Genomic DNA, 22,691 nt, shown 5'->3' on the forward strand with positions numbered 1-22,691 from the left:
TCCAGCCTAGCATCCTGTTCCCAGTATACCTGAAGGAGCGTCTCCACCCCATCATTCTGCCCGGACACTGAGGTCCAGCGCCGAGGGCCTTCTGGCAGTTTCCTCATTGCGAGAAGCAAAGCTGCAGGGAACCAGACAGAGGGCCTTCTTGGTAGTGGCGCCTGCCCTGTGGAAGGCCCTCCCATCAGATGTCAAAGAGATAAACAACTACCCAACATTTAGAAGATGTTCAGGGAAGTTTTTAATGTGTGACATTTTAATGTATTTTTAATCTTTGTTGGAAGCCGCCCAGAGTGGCTGGGGAGACCTAGCCAGATGGGCAGGATACAAATAAATAATAATAATAATAATAATAATAATAATAATAATAATAATAATAATTATAGCCAACCAGATGCCTATAGGAAGCCTACAAGCAAAACCTCCATGCAATAGCATTGTGTGGTTGGGCACAATCCATTTATACTTGTTTTCAAAGTGACATCGCCTTAACTGGGGTTTTTTTTACAGACGAAATTGTTTTACCGATGTTTTTAGTGTTGACTCTCTTCCGAGATATTTCACAGGAAGCACTTCATGAATGAATTGATGTACTGACTGGACAAGCAACCGCTGAATTGTATCTCTGACTCGAGAGGAAGGTGGACCACAGAAAACAGGATTGTGTCCCCTCATGCGATTGGAAGGGTCCAACCATCGTCTGGCTTCTAAACTGCGGCTGGAGAAAACATGGTTTGGGGTGATGTCTGAACTGAAATCATTCTTTCAGATACGTAAAGCTGAAGTTTGTGTGTCCTTTGCTCAGCAGTTTGTTTTGCTGGAAGACCCCTTTGGAGAAGAGGATGTGGGATGGAAGAACACAGCCTTTCCAATGAGCCATCCCACATTGCATGGCCTGCTATCATGTCCCAGTGTTATATAATAATAATTTATTATTTATACCCCACCCATCTGGCTGGGCTTCCCCAGCCACTCTGGGCAGCTTCCAACAAAATATTAAAATACCGTAATACAGCAAACATTAAAAGCTTCCCTAAACAGGGCTGCCTTCAGATGTCTTCTAAAAGTCTGGTAGTTGTTGTTCTCTTTGACATCTGGTGGGAGGGCGTTCCACAGGGCGGGTGCCACTACCGAGAAGGCCCTCTGCCTGTTTCCCTGTAACTTGGCTTCTCCCAGCGAGGGAACCGCCAGAAGGCCCTCGGTGCTGGACCTCAGTGTCCGGGCAGAACGAGGGGGGTGGAGACGCTCCTTCAGGTATACTGGACCGAGGCCATTTAGGGCTTTAAAGGTCAGCACCAACACTCTGAATTGTGCTTGGAAAAGTACTGTTTTACTGCTCATCCACCCACCCTACCCACTTCTGTCTCTGGAGTCAGAAGGGTAGAAAGCGCAAAGCATTTGGCCTATGCACCACTACTTACTGAGCACTTTTGGATATGGTCAACTCTTCACTGAGCTTCTTAACCATGTAATGCATTAAGACAGACAAGACACACGGCCCCCTGGCCTGGCCAGAACGGCGCACTTCATTTCCTCCTGCATTTCCTAAGCTCCAAACCAAAAAACCTCAAAACCACACTGGAGCTCTTGGAATCTGCCAGTAAACAGCAGCTGAGCTTGTGCCGAAAAAAGACGCGCCTAGCCCAGCCCGCTTAGCCATAAAAGATGCACTTGGGATTCTTCCCCGTCCAGGATATTGTGTGTTTAGAAACGGGAGCCAAAGCCAAGAGGAAGCTGGGTCTGTTTTCGGTCTCTCGGGACTAGTCCAGGTGGTGTTTTCATTACGCTGTGTGCAATTCTGAAGGGCTGGCTTGCATTTTGGGGGAAGGCCAGGGGCCATGCCCAGTCTGGGGCGGGAGAAGAGCCAAGAGCTGGGCAGATGGGTGGAGAAAGGCTCTCGCTTACATGCTGTGCAGGACAGCTGCCGCTTGGACATTTCTGTGGCTGAAATAACTGTCTCTCCTCCCTGCTCCCTGTCGCCTTGTCACAAGCACCCACACTGGGGCAGCTTCTACTCCACGCTGCGGCTATGGCCAAGCAGCACCGCCATGGGGCAGCCTCCATCCCCACCTACTTCTCCTCATGCATTTGAGCTCCTCTGTCTCTCTCAGTATAGCCGAAGAGCCAGGAAAAGAAGTCTTCCCCATTTACTTGCATTGCAATGGCAAAATGAGGAGTCTAAATAAATATATATAAATAAATTATTATTATTATTATTATTATTATTATTATTATTATTATTATTATTACAGTTTTACTTCGGTTCTTGAACGTCTCCGCTGACTAACATTTGGGAACCCGAATGCCGAAAACCCAGAAGTAAATGCTTCTATTTTCAAACGCGCCTTGCAAGTTTACATACGAGAACTGAGGTACCACTCTAGCAGCATTATTATTATTATTATTATTATTATTATTATTATTATTATTATTATTATTATCATCATCATCCTTTTGCTCCGTTCTTTCCAGGTAGAGACCAGCACTTTAATGCCTCATGCCTAAGCGGCTTTGGGTGTTTTTATTGGCTCTGAGCTTTCGCAGAGGAAACCACTCTTTAAAGTTGAATTGGAACAAATGCCAACTGGGTGATGTTTGCACCTATTGAGCTTTAAGGAGCAGTTTTTGCGGAGAAAGCACTGGAGCAAAAAAAAAAGGGGTGGGTGGGTGGTGGGATGGGGCTCGGATGCAGAGTTTTAAATTGTGGACCATTCCTGGAAAGAGTGGAGGAAAGGTTAAGTGTGGATAAGCTCTAGGCTGCATCCAAGGTGTAGTTGGCTTAGAAAGCCAAAGAGTGACACAACACGGCCTGGACATAGCCCAGAGGTTAGAGCATCTGCTTTGAATTCAGAAGGTTCTAGGTTCAATCCCCAGCATCTCCAGCTTGGTCTGAGATAGAGACCTTGATGTGAAACTCTGGAGAAATGTTGCCAGTCAGTGTAGACCGTACTGAGTTAGATGGGCCAGTGGCGTGACTCTGTATAAGGCAACTTCCTATATTCCCATGTCTTACAAGAGCAGCAATGGAGGACGCAAGGAAAACAAGGCTTACACTCATTGTGGCATTAATCTCGGCCACTGTCTCTTCGTCCGTCGGGAACTGGTAGATCTGGACTCCGTTGCTCACCAGCTCGCTCATGATTTTGCTCTTGAATTTATGCAGCTCGTTTTTCGCAATGGTGTCAGCTTTGGCGATTATGGGGATGATGTTCACCTGCAATGCAAACAGAGAGCAATCAGTCATACTGCGCCGGTGGCTGGTGATGCGAGGACTCTCCAATGGCAAGCAGGAGGAGAAGAATGGCAGCAAATCAAAAGGATGCCCAACCCTTTTGTACGAAACCAAACTCATACACAGCTTTCCTTTTTCTTTTGCCTGGACAATATTAACCCTTATTATGTGCTGGACCGTAAAGAAGGCTGATCGCCGAAGAATTGATGCTTTTGAATTATGGTGTTGGAGGAGACTCCTGAGAGTCCCATGGACTGCAAGAAGATCAAACCTCTCCATTCTGAAGGAAATCAGCCCTGAGTGCTCACTGGAAGGACAGATCCTGAAGCTGAGACTCCAATACTTTGGCCGCCTCATGAGAAGAGAAGACTCTCTGGAAAAGACCCTGATGTTGGGAAAGATGGAGGGCACAAGGAGAAGGGGACGACAGAGGACAAGATGGTTGGACAGTGTTCTCAAAGCTACCAGCATGAGTTTGACCAAGCTGTGGGTGGCAGTGGAAGACAGGAGTGCCTGGCGTGCTCTGGTCCATGGGATCATGAAGAGCCGGACACGACTAAACGACTAAACAACAACAACATGTGCTGGAATATCTCCCACTATAACTGACTGAATATGAAAGCAAGTCCAGCTCCACTGAGTTAGAACAGAGAAGCTCCCAGCACAGAGAGGCCCCTTGCACTTGAACCCTGAGCTCTGATTATTTGACAAGGAAGAACTGCAGCTGCTTCCTGCCAGTTATGGCAGGGGTGTGGAACTGGCACGCCAATTTCTTAATTCCCCACACCCTGCAGACCAGGTTTGGCAGATACCTGTCAGTCCTCTGACGCCAGGCAAGCTAGCCCTTTGGAAGCCCATTTGCAGGGGCTGTTTAGATTCCATCCCTGGAAATGAACAGAGCAGGGCTCACTGACAGCAAGACCCCTCAGCTGCACAAGGGAGTCCCCTATATGGGGAACTCCTCAGTGCAAGTGTGATAGGAATTTTGAGGTCTTAGATATAAATTAAATGTTCATAAATGTACCAACCAAGCACGTACATAGATCAGCACAGAAAGACCGACCTGAAACCATTTCTGATTCCCAAACTGACCAAATGTTTTCTCTGCAAGGTCAAAGGAAAATGGAAATGCCTCCCCATTGTCTTTTCCTTCACAAATCCTGTCTTAAGGGCACATTTAAGATATGAATAGGGTGTGAGCCTGTGACCTGGCTCAGGAACTAAGTATTTGTCATTACAAAAGACTGTCCAGGCTCCCCAGGCAATCCAATCAAGTGACAATTAAACAGGTAACCTGTCAGAAGAGATAAACAACACACTCAGATTTCTGCTGTAGACCACCTTTTCTGTGATGTAGGTATGATGTATCTGGGGGGTGGTCTTAGGTTACAACCCTTCTGTGATGTATGTATGATGTATGGAGGGGTGGTCTTGAGCTCCAGGGCAGGGGATTTAAAATGTCTATATAAGGGCAGGCACACCTTGGTTCTGGGTTCCTCCTCCCTCCTGCGTGTGGTGAGTGAGGACCGTGTTGCAACCGATCAATAAAGATCAGGCTTATTAGCTGCTTTGCTTCTCAATATTCTTTGGTTGGCCTCTGTTATTTTCTCCTACCATTAGGGAACCTACGTAAGGACTCTATATGGACTCCTGGATACCCCATAAGGGAAAAAGGGGCAGATTTTTGTTTACAACACAAGCAATTCCAGGGGGGCTTGCTGTCAGCACCAATCAGCTGATCGGCACCATCAGGGAGCCCTGCTTGCAAAGGAACTATCATCCCACAAGGCCAATTGCCACTGGCCTCGATGGTGGCGTTAGCATTTAAACCTGCCCCAAGCTATTCTATTCACACAGCTATCACCCATAAAAATGCCAGGCTGGCACATCTAACTACGCTTCTTTCATTTCACGTGTACCGTCTATTTTGTTCAATGCAAAGCCAAGCCAAGCTTTCCAGGTGATGGAATTCAGGTTATGAAGTTGTGGTGAATGAAGACCTTATCAAATACCCTTGAATGTGATTGCAAACCTTTGTGCAGCCTATCTTCTCATTTCCTTCTTTTTCTTTTCTTAATTAGCTACACCGGCAGTGAAACAGATAAGATCCACCAATTTGCATTTCAGAGCAAAGGAGTTGGCCATAAATAGAAGTCACACACAAGTAGCTGTTTCCTCTCTGCTTTCTACAGAGGTGGTGAACAGGAAATGCTGTGTGTCACCCAGACTGTAGTAACGCATTTCCAACAAAAGGAGATAGCGCGACCATGAATTTGAATTCTAAAAGCCTTTGAGCTCCTTGGGTGCTGCTATCTGTGCACACACATGAATATTCTGAATGTGAGCTGGAAAGAAGATAGTTTGGCTGCATATGGAAACCTGTTTGAAATCTGCCAGAGGCTCAGTGGTCTGGTTCTGAGAGAATTTAAGTGAATAAACCTGTGCACACCTCAAGTTCATGCGGTCCCGGTCCACAGACACAACTGCAAGGAGGAGATCAGAATCTTGCATTTCACTCATTTTTTATTAGCTTTATCATTACATCGTAATGATCATTACCATTGTCATTATCACAACAACGGTTTGTTGAAACAATCCTACTTCGGTAAAGCAAAGTTTGAAGTTGGCACACTTCAGTAAGCCACAGTTAAGGCAAACCACAGTTTCTTCTGCGTTCAGGCATGATGCTAAAATGAGAACAGCCAAAAATGGAAGAGAAGGGTGCTGGAAGAAGGGAGGGGAAAGTCGAAGGCTTGCACAGGCTCGTTTGCATCACAACAAACCACAGTTTACCATGACAGTCAAGCAAGACCACTAAACAGCCTTAGGAAATATCACTTGTTTTTCAGATTACTTTCCTATGCATAAAGTGGGAACAATAGTCACAGGGTTGCTGGGAAACAAGAGCAAATCAGGGCTGTGGCTGCAACACCTACTTACTTAGCAGAAAGTCCTACTGGGTCCTATGAGACTTTCTTCACAAGGTTGTGCAAAAGCTAAAGCATCTTGAGGACTTTCCTTAGTGCTATGTAAGTGATTCACAATACGCTTCCAGGGCCACAAACTAGGTTTCTCTCTTGCTTTATGAGGTCGATCGTTTGTAAGGGAAAAGAAGGAACCACACATAAGCAACAAGGTTAAGGACTGCTTCGGTGCAATTTCCTTCCATAAAACCAGAGGATTTTTTTTAAAAAAAAACAACACTGGTAGAGATGATGTTAATATTGACCCAGAAATCAAGAGCTTTTTAACTACAGACAGTGCTTGACAATCCTCTTATATTATATAAACTCACTTCCTGTGGGTGCCGCTAATCCTTATTTGGAAGAAAAGCAAAACAACAACAACAACAACAACAAAAACCCAACAAACTTGTGCCAAAATTAAAGGCCTTATTTTCAGCAAATGTCTATTCTGGCAGGGGGCGGAATCCAGAATCATTTTTGAAATTACTTTTTAAAGGAGCATTTCACTTGATTAACTGTAGGTTTTAAGTAAATCTGCCTGAATTTGAATAAGCACAATTTTGGGGGTGAGGGTGGGAAGGAAGCACATTGAGGGTGAAACAACACATTAAGTGGCATCAGCCACAGTTTCAGAATCCTGCCCCTCCATCAAAACGCCATCTCTCGCTCTCAAAGCTTCTTACCATTAAGTGAATTAGCATGGCATTTTTATTTCGCACCACAATTCTCCGCAACAGAAATCTGCTTCACTGTTATAGTTGTGCGACTAGGAAGGCAAGGTCTCATCAAGGTGAGAAGTGGAGTACCTTACTGTCGAGCTTCTTCATGGTGACCAGATCAAGAGATTTCAGCGAGTGGCCGGTAGGTGCGATGAAGTATAAGCAAGCGTGAATCCTGGTGTCGTGGTAGTTAAAGAGGGAGCGCTTGATCTTCAGTTCCTCCTGCAAGTAGGCTTCAAACTGGGCATCTATGTATTCCACAATGGGCTTGTAGCTGAAAACAGAAGAATCACATTTGAAACCCGGATGCAACTGCCATTATAGGGTTTTCATCCAGGTGACTTCCAGTGCAGTTATAAGACCAGTCTTCTCCTCAAAGACACAGAAACCAAAAGCCAAGGTATCAACAGGAGAGGAAGAGAATTAGGTTTCTTTCGAAGTTCTTTAACCACCCCCTGTCCGCCATCTTGTGTAAATCATGGCAAGTACAGGTCAAGATGAGGGACGCGGGTTAAACCACAGAGCCTAGAACTTGCTGATCAGAAGGTCAGCAGTTCGAATCCCCGCAACGGGGTGAGCTCCCATTGCAAGGTCCCTGCTCCTGCCAACCTAGCAGTTTGAAAGCACATCAAAGTGCAAGTAGATAAATACTCTGGCGGGAAGGTAAACCGCGTTTCCATGCGCTGCTCTGGTTCTCCAGAAGCGGCTTAGTCATGCTGGCCACATGACCCAGAAGCTGTACGCCGGCTCCCTTGGCCAATAAAGCGAGATGAGCGCCGCAACCCCAGAGTTGTCTGTGACTGGACCTAATGGTCAGGGGTCCCTTTACCTTTACATCCCAAGATGGTGGGAAGGCTGGCAAGAGTTTGCTCAAGTTTCACACAGTAGGCTGCTGGCTGGCACACTACACAGGGCAGGTAGGTATTGCCATGTTTGAAAAATGTGACCCAGCCTGCGCACTTGGACTGCACTCACACTATATAGGAAGCCAGTGTGGTGTAGTGGCTAAGAGCAGTGGACTCGTAATCTGGTGAACTGGGTTCGCGTCTCCGCTCCTCCACATGCAGCTGCTGGGTGACCTTGGGCTAGTCACACTTTTATTTGTTGGTTTGTTTTATTATTTATTGACTGTCCGGAGACAAGACAATCACGTCGTGCGCCAATAGCAGTGACCAGAGGAGGAATGACCACTGGGAGGAGCAGAAAGGGTAGAAGTGCCATGGTGCAGCTACAGCAGCACAACCAGACACCTTAACCTGCCCCAGCTGCAACAAAACATGTCTCTCCCTGCATTGCAAGGGGTTGGACTAAATGACCCTTGGGGTCTCTTGTTCCAAAGAGTCCCATTCCTCATGATTTTCCCATATCGGTCTCTACAGCCTGCTGCAACCTGCCGACAGTTTAACTTTATCCCCCTAAGGTGCAGTCCTCCATTGATCTAGTAGTAATAGTAGTAGTAGACCGTCCTTCATCCAAAGATCTTTGGGAGATTCGCAGCATAAAAATACAAGATAATACAATTAAAAATATGATTCTATGGTGTTTTGCAGGGGGGAAAGTGTTCAGACACAGAGCTTTGAAATACGGATCTGTCCCTAGAAATGTGGCACAAAAGGAAGTCTGGGTGAACCCTAATTCATCCACAGCCAAGGGGGTCTAAATTATGTGGCAACGTTGTGTACCGCCCACAACCTTTGAATAGCCTTTTATAGTAGATCAACTTAGGGCAAGGCAACCTGCTTACGTGCTGACTGGAGTCCTGAATGCTGTGCTTTTACAGAGATACTGCCCACAGCTGGCTGTTCAACTGAAGATGAACCTTCTTTATCAAAACAGTTCGTAATGAGCTGGGAGCTGCTGTGATTGAGTGTCCGGCTATCAGGAGGACATCCCGTTTGTACGCTGGGAGCTAAATTAAAAACCTGCTAATTCCCCCCACAGCTGTTCCCAAGGTCCTGTTCCTCGGTTTTAAAGGGGAGAGGAGGTTTTATGCAAGGAGAACGACAGCCTACAGCAAATCTCAATCTGAAAAAGAGAGATTTAGTGATTAAAAACGGAAAACTTGTGCTACTGGGATTGCCAAAAATTATTTTTTTTGCTAGAGTGTAATGAGAGGCAGTTAGACAACCAAATGCATTCTGGGGAGAAGGCTCTGAGCTGCAGTTTTGTGCCTAAGGCATTAAGTGCAAAAAACATTTGAGGTCAAGTAGGATAACACTGTGGTTGACAAGATTGTATGAACGACCAACCTCAAGCCATTGGCCCCACGTAAGCCAAAGCAAGATATTCTTCAGCTCCAGGGTCAGAGGTCTGGGCTTGTTAATTGCTTGAGGAGATAAACTTTGATGCTGGATTGTTTGAATCCCGGTTTCTTGGTATTTTGATGTTTCATTTTGATTTGTGTATCATATTGTTGGTTGACAATTCTTGTATTGTGTGTTATATTGTTGGTTTTGTGGTGTGCCTTTTAATATACTTCTAGGGAACACCGTGGGAACCTTCGTGTTGAAGGGCAGAACACTAATTTAATAAGTAAAGGTAAAGATAAAGGGGCCCCTGACCATTAGGTTCAGTCGTGGCCAACTCTGGGGTTGCGGCGCTTATCTCGCTTTATAGGCCGAGGGAGCCGGCGTACAGCTTCCGGGTCATGTGGCCAGCATGACTAAGCCGCTTCTGGCAAACCAGAGCAGCGCACGGAAACACCGTTTACCTTCCCGCCAGAGCGGTACCTATTTATCTACTTGCACTTTGACGTGTTTTCAAACTGCTAGGTAGGCAGGAGCAGGGACCGAGCAATGGGAGCTCACCCTGTGGCGGGGATTTGAACCGCTGACCTTCTGATCGGCAAGCCCTAGGCTCAGTGGTTTAGCCCACAGTGCCACCCGCATCCCATTTAATAAGTAAGAATTAATAATAGTCATAGTACATAAGAGAGTGCACTCCCACACCAAAGACACTCATGTATGCTGACAGCCCATAATGTGTTAACAGGGCAGAGGGCTGTGAACATGTAAAAAGTAGGGGAAAGTGAAGAGGGTTAATGGACAGGGTTCCCTTTAGATGTTAGCCCCAAGATGGCTTTGATATGCAGTTGTAGGAATTTGACCTTTCCTGCCACATAAACGGAGATTCTCAGGAGGCCAAACTCTACTCCAGATTCCATACTTCATGCTGGGCAGTTGTGCAGAAGACCCACAGCCAAATTTCTGACAGGATGCAGAGGACTGCAATGCCTGTGTCTGTGGCCTTTTGCATCGCTGTGGAATGTGAATACTGAGCTAAGGAGAAGCATGGAAGGGGGGGGGGAGAACTGGGAAAAGAAGAAGGAAGAGCGAAGGAGCAGCTGGTGGCTGGGGGAAGCCGGAGGCAAGCAAAGGGGAGCGAAGCAGAAGGACTATAAAAAGAGGCAGGCAGAGAAAAAGCAAGACTATGTCCGAACACCCACAATGTGGCAGAGAAGGTTGAGGGCCCTCTGCGCTTTTAATAACTAAAGATTCTGCAGCCAGGCAATCCAAAGCCTGAATCAAGAAGTGCTGATACTGCAAATGAACCCAACTCATAATGTACCTGCATTTTTAAATGTAATCTACGCTGGTTTTGCTGATCATGTTAAGGAGGGTTAAGGAGCTTTGTGGAGGTATGGCACTTAGGTCCCAACCACCATCACTGGAGATGTTCCTCAGCCACACTTCTGGCTCCTAAGGCATGCATTGCCCATACATGCACTTTCAAGCCTCTATCTACAGACGTTAGGGACTAGGAACTTGCTCAATGAAGTACATGAAAATAGATTCTCAAGAAAAACTAAATTGTGCGCACAATGTAACCAGTGTTTGAAATTAGCCAGGCGCCAGGAGCGTTTTGCTCCTGGCATAGGGCCAGTTGGGACTACATGGAGAATTCTGGGCACCAGGTTGGTGACTACAGTTTAAAAGCCTCTGTCTTAGTCCATTGTTAATACCATTCCCATTTCCGCTGTGTGTGTTCTTCCTTTCTGGACTGGGACAAGTGAACTGTTGTAAGAGCAAGCTACAGTCAAGCATTGTAGCTGAGATCATGGAATCATAAAACTGCAGCATTACAAGGGACCCAGAGGATTATTTAGTCCAACCCCCAGGTGAACAGACATTCTGTTGTGGCAATTGCAACCTAGATTCAAGGTGTCATTTGGAGCCTAGCTTATATACCTGAGTTTCTAACACTGAATATAACATTCCGCGCCCCTTCTGCACTCCCACAGAACTGAGGCATGGGCACAGACAGCTGTAGTTCAGGTCACACGAAAGAAAATACTTCTACACAACATCAGGATTCCTGCTTCAGACAAAGGCTTGCTGCAAAAATTGCAGCAGCCAAAGGAAGCCACTCTCCTACAGAAGACAGGTGGCCTGCAAATAACAGGTAAAATATAAGGTGAGCCTGCTAGATCTTGCCAATATCTCATCTAGTTCTCAGTTCTCTAGTTCTCACAGTGGCTGACCAGCAGTGTTCAAAACTCCCATTGTTCTAAGGCGCATTTTGCAACAGGGAATTTCTGAGCAGTTTCTGAGCTCTGGGCCTAATATTTCAGATTACTGCGCCTAATATTTCAGATTAAAACTGCAAAGTGGGAGGAAAGTACAGTGGACGCTCGGGTTGCGAACGTGATCTATGCGGGATGCACATTCGCAACCCGAAGCATCCGTAACCTGCATCTGCGCACATGTGGGTTGTGATTTGGCACATCTGTGCATGCGCAAAGTGCAATTAGCGCTTCTGCGCATGTGCGACCACTGAAACCCGGAAGTAACCCGTTCCGGTACTTCCAGGTTTCGGCAGTCTGCAACCTGAGAAAACGCAACCTGAAGCGTCTGTAACCTGAGGTACGACTGTGGGACCTTTTTCTGCCTCCCCACTTCCAGCTACTCTCTGAAGACTGGAGAAGAGACCCTTTTAAGAATATTAGGGGGGTCGGCAGGGGAAGGACTAGACCATATGAAAAATGAACGTAATATTTTAGCAGGAGTCCATTCGTTTTCAGCTTTGCATTCTTGTTATAGAAAAAGCATGCCTAGATATTCCGTTGCTGCACCCATAACCTTGGTTTAAGGCGTCCTTTAGCTCCCAGCCTTCATATCTAAGTTTCTGACACTGCCGACCAGATGCCTGTGGGAAGCTTGCAAGCTGAACATGAGCGCAACAACCCTCTGTCCACCTGTGAATCGCAGCAACTGGTATGCTGAAGCCTTGACATCTCAGAAACTCTGCGGTTTGTTCCCCGACTCTCCAGTTCTTTGTCCCTTTGCCCACATGTTCTAGAGATAACTGTATTGCTTTGATTCCATGGAATAAAGGCGGCGCTTCAAAGTTCCTGTAGCCACGAGCGCAATTGCGCTCCTTGTCGGTGCTCTTACCGCCAGCACCTCAGACTTGAACATAGCCTAGGTTTGCCCGTTGCAACTCTCCTGGGTTTCTTCCCCAGCTCTGCAACCAGATATCCTTTCCAGAGGGAGCCAGCATGGTGCAGTCATTGCAGCAAGTGGGTGGGTGGGGGAGCTTTTTCGGAACAAGTGACACATTCCCTTCTGGGTGACTTTGCCCGTGGTGGGGCCAGAGGCATAAATGGGTGCAGCAATGAATATCTATCTATCTATCTGAAGGAGTGTCTCCACCCCCATCATTCTGCCCAGACACTGAGGTCCAGCACCGAGGGCCTTCTGGCGGTTCCCTCACTGAGAGAAGCCAAGTTACAGGGAACCAGGCAGAGGGCCTTCTTGGTAGTGGCACCCGTCCTATGGAACACCCTCCCACCAGATGTCAAAGAGAACAACAACTACCAGACTTTTAGAAGACATCTGAAGGCAGCCCTGTTTAGGGAAGCTTTTAATGTTTGACAGACCACTGTATTTTAATGCTTTGTTGGAAGCTGCCCAGAGTGGCTGGGGAAACCCAGCCAGATGGGCGGGGTATAAATAAATTATTATTATTATTATTATTATTATTATTATTATTATTATTATTATTATTATTATTATTATTACAGTGGTACCTCGGGTTACACACGCTTCAGGTTACATACACTTCAGGTTACAGACTCCGCTAATCCAGAAATAGTACCTCGGGTTAAGAACTTTGCTTCAGGATGGAAACAGAAATTGCGCGGTGACAGTGGGAGGCAACATTAGCTAAAGTGGTTCCTCAGGTTAAGAACAGACCTCTGGAATGATTTAAGTTCTTAACCCAAGGTACCCCTGTACCTATATCTATATATACACATACACATACATACACCCACACCCCTTTATACAGCTGTCTAGTTTTATGCCAGGGGTCAGCAACCGAAGGCCCATGGGCCACAAGCGGCTCACGGGGGTCATTTAACCGGCCCATGGACCCCTGCCGCCCGCTCGGTCGCCTCCTGTGCGCCACACTAAACCGGCGCGGAGTGGAGCAGGGACCGCCTTCTGCAACGCTGGGCGGCCTCCCATTGGCTACAGGAAGCTGCGCACACCTCCTCAGTGCTGGAAGGAGCATTTGTGCATGTGTGTGCGTTTTGGCCCACCATGGCGTCCGCGGGACCGTGAATCGGCCCAAGCTGCAAAAACTTTGCCGACCCCTGTTTTATGCGCACACACTGTGTCCTGCATCCCGGGAAGCAAGGAGCATCTTTGGGAGTTGAAGGACACAATTAAACCAGGCAGAAAAACCCAGGCAGGGTACAGTGCAGGCCTGGGGAGGGTTTTGGACTGAGACGAGTCTTGAAGGCCAGATACAGAGTCCTGGAGGGTCACATTTGGGCCTGAGGTTCCTCACAGATTAGGAGTGGGGTGAGCTGCGTGACACTTGAAGCCAGCTGCTGTGACCTCTGGGATAAGAAACCGTGTGGGTGAATGGAGGCCTCAATATGCAACTATGGCAATGGTGCCAGGGACTGCGCTATACCCTTCTCTCCTTACATGTGCTGTGGCAGCTGTGGTATCTCACCCACCTTTATGGAAGCTGAGATGCCTCACTTTCAGAATGGGTTAAAAAGCAGGCATCCTTGACATTCTTCCTCACAAGCCGCGCATTCCAAGAATTCCTTGCTAAAGCTTATTTCCTAATTAGGAAAGTTTAGATGAAGTCATTAAAATAGCTTTGCCGCCAGATAAAGCGCAGTCAGCAAACTGAAGGCTTTTAAAGTTCAGCTACAACATGCGTTCCCAAAACTAGTTTAAAACAAACTTAAGCATTCTTGGGTTTCCTGTGTGGAAATAGCTAAACTGCCAGCTAAACTGGTTTTTAAAAGGAGATAATAAGAGACATAGCCATTCAAACAACATATTCCGGGTTTCAGGTAACATGCAAACACTGAAACGAATTGTTTCAAGAAATGTTTTGGCGAGGCTATGGGAGTGGCTCACCCATGTCACTTGTGACTACTATGCAACTGAAAATCCCCTTGCTCGTTTACTTGATTATGTTTTTAAAATGTATATATTGATTTCGTAGAAGGTAAGGCTACACATCATAAATAACAAACACCAGGAGAGAAATCCCCAGAATTGTAAAAATGAATAAAAGGCAAAACAAAAGTCAGTGTTTAGTCTGATTATTTTGCCTCTCTTCACCGGTTCCGTATACTTGATCATGTATTGGTCACATATTAGGAGGCCAGTAACGCTGCATTATGATCTATGCAGGTTAAGAAAGCTTGTTATGCATAGATTCCCCTCAGCACCTTACATTTCAAGCACTCTCCAACTGGGATAGAAATCCTCTAAAAGAGAGCTTTCCAAACTGTGTGTCACGACCCATTAAGTGTGTTGGCTGCAGTGTGTAGGTGTGTCATGCAAATGCTTCCCGCACTCCTCCCGGGGGCTGGAAAGGAGTTAGCTTAAAATAATAATAAATAATTTATTTATTTATACCCCACCCATTGGGATGGGTTTCCCCAGGCACTCTGGGCAGCTCCCAATATTATAATAATAATAATAATAATAATAATAATAATAATAATAATAATAATAAGCGATAAAAAAATCAAACACGTTTCCTTTCCCATGCCATTCAAATCTATTATCATGGCCTTCTAAGTCCAATGCTTCTTCCTTTTCCAGTTTTCTCCAGGCCCTGATCCATACCAAACATGCAGCCTCAGATAGTTGTTTATTTCCTTGACATCTGAAGGGAGGGCGTTCCACAGAGTGGGTGCCACTACCGAGAAGGCCCTCTGCTTGGTTCCCTGTAACCTCACTTCTCGCAGGGAGGGAACTGCCAGAAGGCCCTAGGAGCTGGACCTCAGTGTATGGGCTGAATGATGGGTGGGGTGTACTGGGCCGAGGCCGTTTAGGGCTTTAAAGGTCCAATTTGCTAGTAAAACTGAATGACTGTGTCGCAAAATGATGCATGTCTAAAAAGCGTGTCACCAGTTTGGAAAGCTCCGCTCTAAAATATTGCTAGCCCTGACAACACTGATGGGAATGTCTTGTGCTGCCGGAAAGAGAAACCCATCGATGGCTGAACTTGTGACAAACACGGGTACCGAACGCAGCCCTGGGTAATCAAGCTACATGGCCACAGAAGACCCACCAGCATGCATAAAACTGGAAAAGACAAAGGAAAGTCTTGAAACGAGATGCATCTTGTGATCCTGATCTTTTCCTCCCAGACCTGCCTTCTTCAGAAACCGGAGACAACGCATATGCTCCACAAGTGGTCTCTGTCAACAGTGCGCATTGTAAGCAATCAGCGTTGACGTCTTAGAGCTCTTCCTGCTCTGGGCTTAGAGAGAAGAACCCCCTTGTAAATCACTAAAACGAGCCAGGCCAGGGCAGGAGACTAATTGCAGCTGCGATGCTTAGCTTGCGATCGTTTGGGACAAGCGCCCGATTGTGACAAGGCGCAGAGGAGGTAACGGCTCTCCCATTCACGTCGCGGGTCATAGCGTGAGCCCTGCTGTACACCCTTGAACAAAGGAGGTCTTGACAGATGAGGGGAGACAATGCTTCTGGCTCTGGCTGAATTAAATCAGATGCAAAGCGGTTCAGGAGACAAAGTGGCAACACATTTCCATATGGAACACCTGCTCCTGGGAGGGGGGGCAGGCTTTTCATTTTAAAAGTCCTTTCCCCCTTGGTTTGTGCACATATGTGCCACTTCAAAAAACAAGAGCTGTTTCAGTGCGTCTGTACACACACACACCACACATCCAGGCTTGATGAAGGGAGAGGAAAGTTCAGCAAGGAGGGCTGAGATTCCCGGCAAGGTTTGAAACCTAAGGTCCCATCTGCACATTTAAAGCAGTATCATACCACTTTAAGCAGACATGGCTTCCTCCCAAAGAATCCTGGGAACTGTGGTTTGCTAAAAACGCAAGAGAGTTGTTAGGGGACCCTTATTCTCCCTCAGAGAACTACAATTCCCAGAGTTCCCTGGGAAGGAGGATTGATTTCTAAACTCAGGGCTTCCCCCCCCCCCCCCCGAAGCTAGAACTTAGTTCCAGTACCTCTCAGGTAGACACCATTGCCATTATAGGAGATCAAGGGAGGAATTCGTTGTGAAAAATAGCACTGGTTAAACTGCTCTGGGAGTTGTAGTGGGCGAAGAGGGGTCTGCTAATAAGTCTCGGCACTCTTCATAAACTAGTAAAAGGTAAAGGGACTCCTGACCATTAGGTCCAGTCGTGGCCAACTCTGGGGTTGCGGTGCTCATCTCGCTTTATTGGCCAAGGGAACCAGCATACAGCTTCCGGGTCATGTGGCCAGCATGACTAAGCCGCTTCTGGCGAACCAGAGCAGCGCACGGAAACACCGTTTACCTTCCCGCCGGAGTGGTCTTAATAAACTACACATCCCATAATTCTCTGGGGAAAGTCATGCCTGTCTTTTAAATGTATCGTGTGAATGGGGCACTGATATTGCTATATATTTACTGATAGCACACCATTTTCCCTGACAGGACTCTTTGGCTTACAGATAAGAACAGCTGGAAACTTAGAAAAACCATTAGTCAAAAAACCCAAAATGGATATAGAATCGAAATTATATACATATATAGATGTGTTTTAAAACATACCAACAGTTACAATGAAAACACAGCACCAACCCTTTTAAGTAAAAAGCAATGGCCAAAAGCCTGCTTGGATGACAAAGGCTTCACCTGCTAGTCCAGCTTCTCTACGGAGGGAGTTTCAAAGACTAATGTGCAAAGGTAAGACACATCACATCTATTGTTCCACTTAAATCTGAGTCTGCCGCTGCCCCAAATGGATGAGTCAAAAGTTGTCTGTGTCATAGTATCTTTCTCACAGAGGGCTTTTCCCACCTCAAAAGGCACTTGGGGAGAAATTGCATGTTTGAAAAGCATACCACATTTCACCCTGCAGATCAAGAGGCAAATGGAACATGTAAACTTTCCACCAAAACCTTCCAGCATGAGGAAAGCTTACACGTGCGATTTCTCTCTACTCTGCAAAGCGCTTGGCCCTTCAAAGAATAGTCTGGAGCAGCCTTGATGCTAACCTGTCATCTTTGTTGATCTGGTCTCCAAATCCCACCGTGTCAACGATCGTCAGCTTCAGGCGGACGTTGCTCTCCTGAAGTTCGTAACTCCTTGCTTTCAACCGCACGCCAGGCTCGTTGTGAGTGGCTGGGTCACTTTCAAACTTTGTGTTGAACAGGGTGTCCATGAGCGTCGATTTGCCAATGCCCGTTTCCCCTGAAAAGGACCACATTCAGGTTAGGAGTCCGAGAAGCCCACAGCCACTACCTTTAGCCTACCAATGACTTTCTTCCTGGCGTCCAAATCAAGGATATTCTGCTGAAATGAGACATTAGAATTCCAAAGTTACAGGAATGGGGCAAGGCAAGCATTGCTTAGGAATGAGACTCCATGGTCTGCTAGATTAAGTAATTTATAGTTCAGATCCTAACTTTGCAAAGAGGTCAAAGCTGGGCAAACTTCAGGCTTGCAGAAGCTACTTCATTTTCTTACCAGGACTCTTACGTTGACCAACGGGAGTAAAGAGCAAAAGTCGTAGGTTTGAGTCCTAATTGGAGCAGACCCTGTGAAATTAATGGACATGAAGCTATTCATGTTTTTGAACTTCACTGGGTCTACTCTGAGTAGGGCTAACACTGAAGGCAGCATGTACACTCACAGTTACGGGATTCTGAGCTCAGGAGCTTGTTTCAAATACTAGACCTGGCATTTTGTTGCTGCTATTGTTAAAACAAGTGAGAGTCAGAATTCCTTGGGACTGAGCTATTTGTGAGCTATACACAGGTTTGCATTGCTTCAAAAATCTGCAAGACCTATTTCATCAGTTCTCAATTAAAATTGCAGCCAAAAGTTACATCAGATCAGAAGTCTACAACTGCTAGAAGCTAGTCCTGGACCAGCACTCACACACTCACTCTCTCTCTCTCTCTCTCTCTCTCTCACACACACACACACAGAGAGAGAGAGAGAGAGAGAGAGAGAGAGAGAGAGAGAGAGAGAGAGAGAGTACTTTGGGAAATCTATTAAGAACAACATGCCAACATTGTTTTTGTAGCACTTACAAAACTCAGCACGTTAAAATGGATCTAGGGGTCTTAGTAGAACACATTCTTAACATGAATCAACAGTGTGATGCAACAGCCCCCGCCAACAGCTAATGCAATTATAGGTAAAGGTAAAGGGACCCCTGACCATTAGGTCCAGTCGTGGCCAACTCTGAGGTTGTGGTGCTCATCTTGCTTTATTGGCCGAGGGAGCCGGCGTACAGCTTCTGGGTCATGTGGCCAGCATGACTAAACCGCTTCTGGCGAACCAGAGCAGTGCACGGAAACGCCGCTTACCTTCCTGCCGGAGCGGTACCTATTTATCTATTTGCACTTTGACGTGCTTTCGAACTGCTAGGTTGGCAAAAGCAGGGACCCAGCAACAGAAGCTCACCCCAGAAGCATGCTATTTCTTATTTTCATTTAGCAGGAAAAATATACACCTGCCAATTAGCACTGGGTTTCAACCTTAATTGGTTTAGCTGGAAATGGATGGGAGGGCCCAGAATTTAATAGAGAAAGGCTAAATTTAAATCGGCGGGGCTGGGAGTTTATGGGCACATTTACTCATATATTTTTTAAGGTCATTTTGGTTTGGGTATGTTACTCTAACAGGAAGCAAAGAGAAGCAACACAACTGGGGTTGGCCTTTCCTTTTTGTGGCACGTGGGACCTTCCACTGGTTAAATTATTAACTGCCGCATATTTCCTGCAAAAAAGGCATCGGCACAGAGGTTTTGGCAAGGGCACAAAAAGTTCAACTGCGTAAGACCACACATCTCATAGAGGAGAAGGCTGCCAGTGGCTACCAGCCATCATGGCCAAGCATACACTATCTCCAGGGCTTTTGACTGCCAATTGCTGGTATTGAGGAGAGCTTCTCATAATGTCGAAATCAACTTGGTGACATGATATATTAAAAAGTAGCTTTTCAGGTGATCACCAAGTCCAGTATGTACAAATACAAATCCTATTTTGTCAGTGCCGTAGTACATTCTTTTCTAATTTCTTCATCTTCTCTTGTATTTTTCTGCCTGACGTATTCCACTTGTGGAGGGCTGTTCCATTCAGGTGCTGCTTGAGATATTCCCATAAGGCACCTGGTCGTCCACTGTGAGAGAAGGATGCTGGCCTGACCCAGCAAGCTTTCCTTATGTTCTTAAACCAGCTGTGGATGCAAGTCACGTTCCTTTTCTTTTTTTAAAAAAAACAACAACGGTGCAATAAAACCCCAGTCAATATTTTCTCTTTTAAAAGGAACAGCGAAGCTGCCTGCTAAAGTTTCATTGTAAAAACAAAACCGGATTTCATATAAACAGGCAGCAACGGGAATAGCTCAGCCCTGCCAAGCGAAGTGCAGAGATCAATGGTTTCGTTTTGCGGACGCACAGAAATGCCTTTCAGGGGATGCAAATAGGAAAGGTCTCGGGGAAACAACATCGCTCCAGCCTCTAGAAGCTCAAACCACTTTGTTCAACAGCTTGCTGCGGTTTTGACGACATCTCTTTTCCTCGTTGTTTTAATTTGATGGATATGAAAACACTAATCCTCATGGGAGAGCAAAGAAGAGGCAGCGGCCTTTTGCATTCCACGGATAAAATTTGACTCCGGATGACTTTGGCTGTAACCTTGAGGACAGTTCACCCTGTATGCAGGCTCAGAAGAGAGGCTATGTGTGGATGCCACAATTCCCACTAGATCGCGGAGAAAGCAAAGCAATGCGATGTGAAGGGATGCAAACTGCAGCTATCAGCCTGCTGAGCTTCCTTTTTGTTAAAAAAAATGAAAAGAAACTCAAGTTTCTAGTCCTCATGTTTACAAAGATATGGGAGCGTGACTGAATTCCCTGCTGAAATCTCAGGAGCCAGAGGGGCGGCTGAGCGAGGCTTCCAGTCTTTGGAGACATTTGCTTGAGAGTTTCTCTAGGGCTGCAATTTGGTGCTACGTAAGTTTGTAAGTTGGTGACAGCAGTCACGAAATTAAAAGACGCCTGCTCCTTGGGAGAAAGGCAATGGCAAACCTAGACAGCATCTTAAAAAGCAGAGACATCACCTTACCAACAAAGGTCCGTATAGTTAAAGCTATGGTTTTCCCAGTAGTGATGTATGGAAGTGAGAGCTGGACCATAAAGAAGGCTGATTGCCAGAGAATTGATGCTTTTGAGTTATGGTGCTGGAGGAGACTCTTGAGAGTCCCATGGACTGCAAGAAGATCAAACGTATCCATTCTGAAGGAAATCAGCCCTGAGTGCTCACTGGAAGGACAGATCCTGAAGCTGAGGCTCCAATACTTTGGCCACCTCATGAGAAGAGAAGACCCCCTGGAAAAGACCCTGATGTTGGGAAAGATGGAGGGCACAAGGAGAAGGGGATGACAGAGGATGAGATGGTTGGACAGTGTTCTCGAAGCTACGAACATGAGTCTGACCAAACTGCGGGAGGCAGTGGAAGACAGGAGTGCCTGGCGTGCTCTGGTCCATGGGGTCACGAAGAGTCGGACATGACTAAACGACTAAACAACAACAAAGTTTGTGAGGAATTCACTGGGGTGAGGAAGAAGCACAATTTGACATATGTATATTTCCAGTTCTATCAACTTGCCTTGCAGCATTGGCTTGTTTATTTTTCTTACAAAATTTATAGACCACTTAATAATTAAAGAAATAAATAAATCTCTAAGCCATTTACCTAAGGTACTAGAAAAGACTATTTATTTTTAAAAAATTTCTGCATTTTCTTTGCCAATATATGGGCAATGGCGTAATTCAGTGCGAGGAAACGGAAGGATACAGTGGAGTTCCCTTATAAAGTCTGGGCGTTTGAAACGGTTGTGTCAATGCAGAGTATTTTGTACTTCCCACTCGAATTCTCCCCCAGTGCTAGCTACATAATTCTCCATGCTTCAGAAGGTGCATTCGCATTCGTGTCAACAATTGCTTGCTTCTTACAGGGCAGAGTGCGGGAGCTCCACATTTACACACCTCGTGTGAATGGCATGGCCCCATTCCTTAGCCCTGAAGGACCAGGGAAAGTGTAGGTCTGTCATGGAGAAATAGCTACGAGCCACGATGGCTATGAATTGCCACCACTGTTCGAAGTGTTATGCCTCTGTATACCAGTCACTTGGATTCAGATGTGGGGAGAGAGCTGTTGTACTCAGGTTCTGCTTGCAGAATTCCCAGAGGCACCTGGCAGCCCAACAATTAAGAACAGGACGCTGTTCTTCTTGTGTCCTGACACCAGGTGCTTAAGCAGACACCTAAATGCCAGTACTGGATGTTCTTATGTACAGGGTGCAATGCGCAGTGGCTAGGCTATAGCTCCCCAGTGTCTATGCATCATTTTCCCATTGACATCTGGTACATTTGCAATTTTAACTGAGGGAGAACAAACTTTTGCCCAGGTTTCCAAAAATCCAGGAAACACCAGCTAAGCATCCAACATCACTTCCCAGTTTAGTTTCAGTTTTAAACACGTGAGGTTCCAAATGCTTTGCTGGTTTTCAGACTTTTTTTGGCAGGGGGTGTGGAGAAACCTGCACAAAAAGCTGAGCATTTCCATTTAAAAGATTCCCTGTGATGCTTCGTGTCTTACACGCTAGGTACCACCAGGCAGGAGGGATTTTATATTGTTCGCCCTGCATGTTGCATCCGGGAAGGACATGCAGATAATCTCTTTGTTTGGAAGCCCATTATCATCACTTACCAACACAAAGGATGTTGAAGCAGAAACCCTGCGAGGTTGACTTGTTGACCAGCTGATCGGGGAGGCTGTCAAAGCCGACGTGGCCCGAGAGGGACAGGTTTCGGAGATCATCGTTCTGAAATGCCAAAGAAGAAACATGTCAAGGTTTTTATAGAGTTGGCTTTATCATTGCTTATCAATGAGAAGCAACCACGGCCACCGATATCACACCATCATGTCACATCACGTAAATGCATCCTCCATTGAAAGAAACATATCTAGCTTTCTTTCAAATACATTTCTTTCAAATACATTTAGATGCAGAAACTAGAGTTCTTTGGAAGAAAGATGAGATTTGTTTGCAATAAACAGCAAGAACAGGCAGCTTCTAGGTTCCGAAAGACTCTGTTTCATGGAGGGCAATATAAAAGTCTCTCAAACATAAGTACCGGTAAATCTTTTTTTCTTTTTTAAATAATCACCTTTTAAAAATACTGATTAGCACCCTGCTTCTCAGGAATAAAAAGATAAAGCTGTACGGAAAGAGAAAAAGTTTCCTTACACAGAGTCAGACTAGAGATGGACGG

At 46.0% G+C, this 22,691-nt stretch overlaps 1 protein-coding gene across 5 annotated transcripts in view; it reads right to left on the reverse strand.

Moving 5' to 3' along the window:
* SEPTIN11 (septin 11) overlaps positions 1–22,691 on the reverse strand; it is a 139,634-nt gene that overhangs the window by 58,661 nt on the left and 58,282 nt on the right. For all 5 annotated transcript variants that reach the window (XR_014011372.1, XM_081207171.1, XM_081207173.1 and 2 more), the window contains exons 2-5: positions 22,126–22,240; positions 17,399–17,594; positions 7,005–7,191; positions 3,053–3,214 (exon numbers count right to left, since the gene is read on the reverse strand). Coding sequence is in view for 4 of the 5 variants with exons in the window: in XM_081207171.1 (XP_081063297.1) it covers positions 3,053–3,214; positions 7,005–7,191; positions 17,399–17,594; positions 22,126–22,240 (660 nt within the window). In the remaining variant the exon portion in view is untranslated. The remainder of the gene's footprint in view (positions 1–3,052; positions 3,215–7,004; positions 7,192–17,398; positions 17,595–22,125; positions 22,241–22,691) is intronic.

Source organism: Podarcis bocagei, assembly GCF_964188305.1.
Source record: "Podarcis bocagei genome assembly, chromosome: 9".
In the NCBI taxonomy this organism is placed as follows: Eukaryota; Metazoa; Chordata; class Lepidosauria; order Squamata; family Lacertidae; genus Podarcis; species Podarcis bocagei.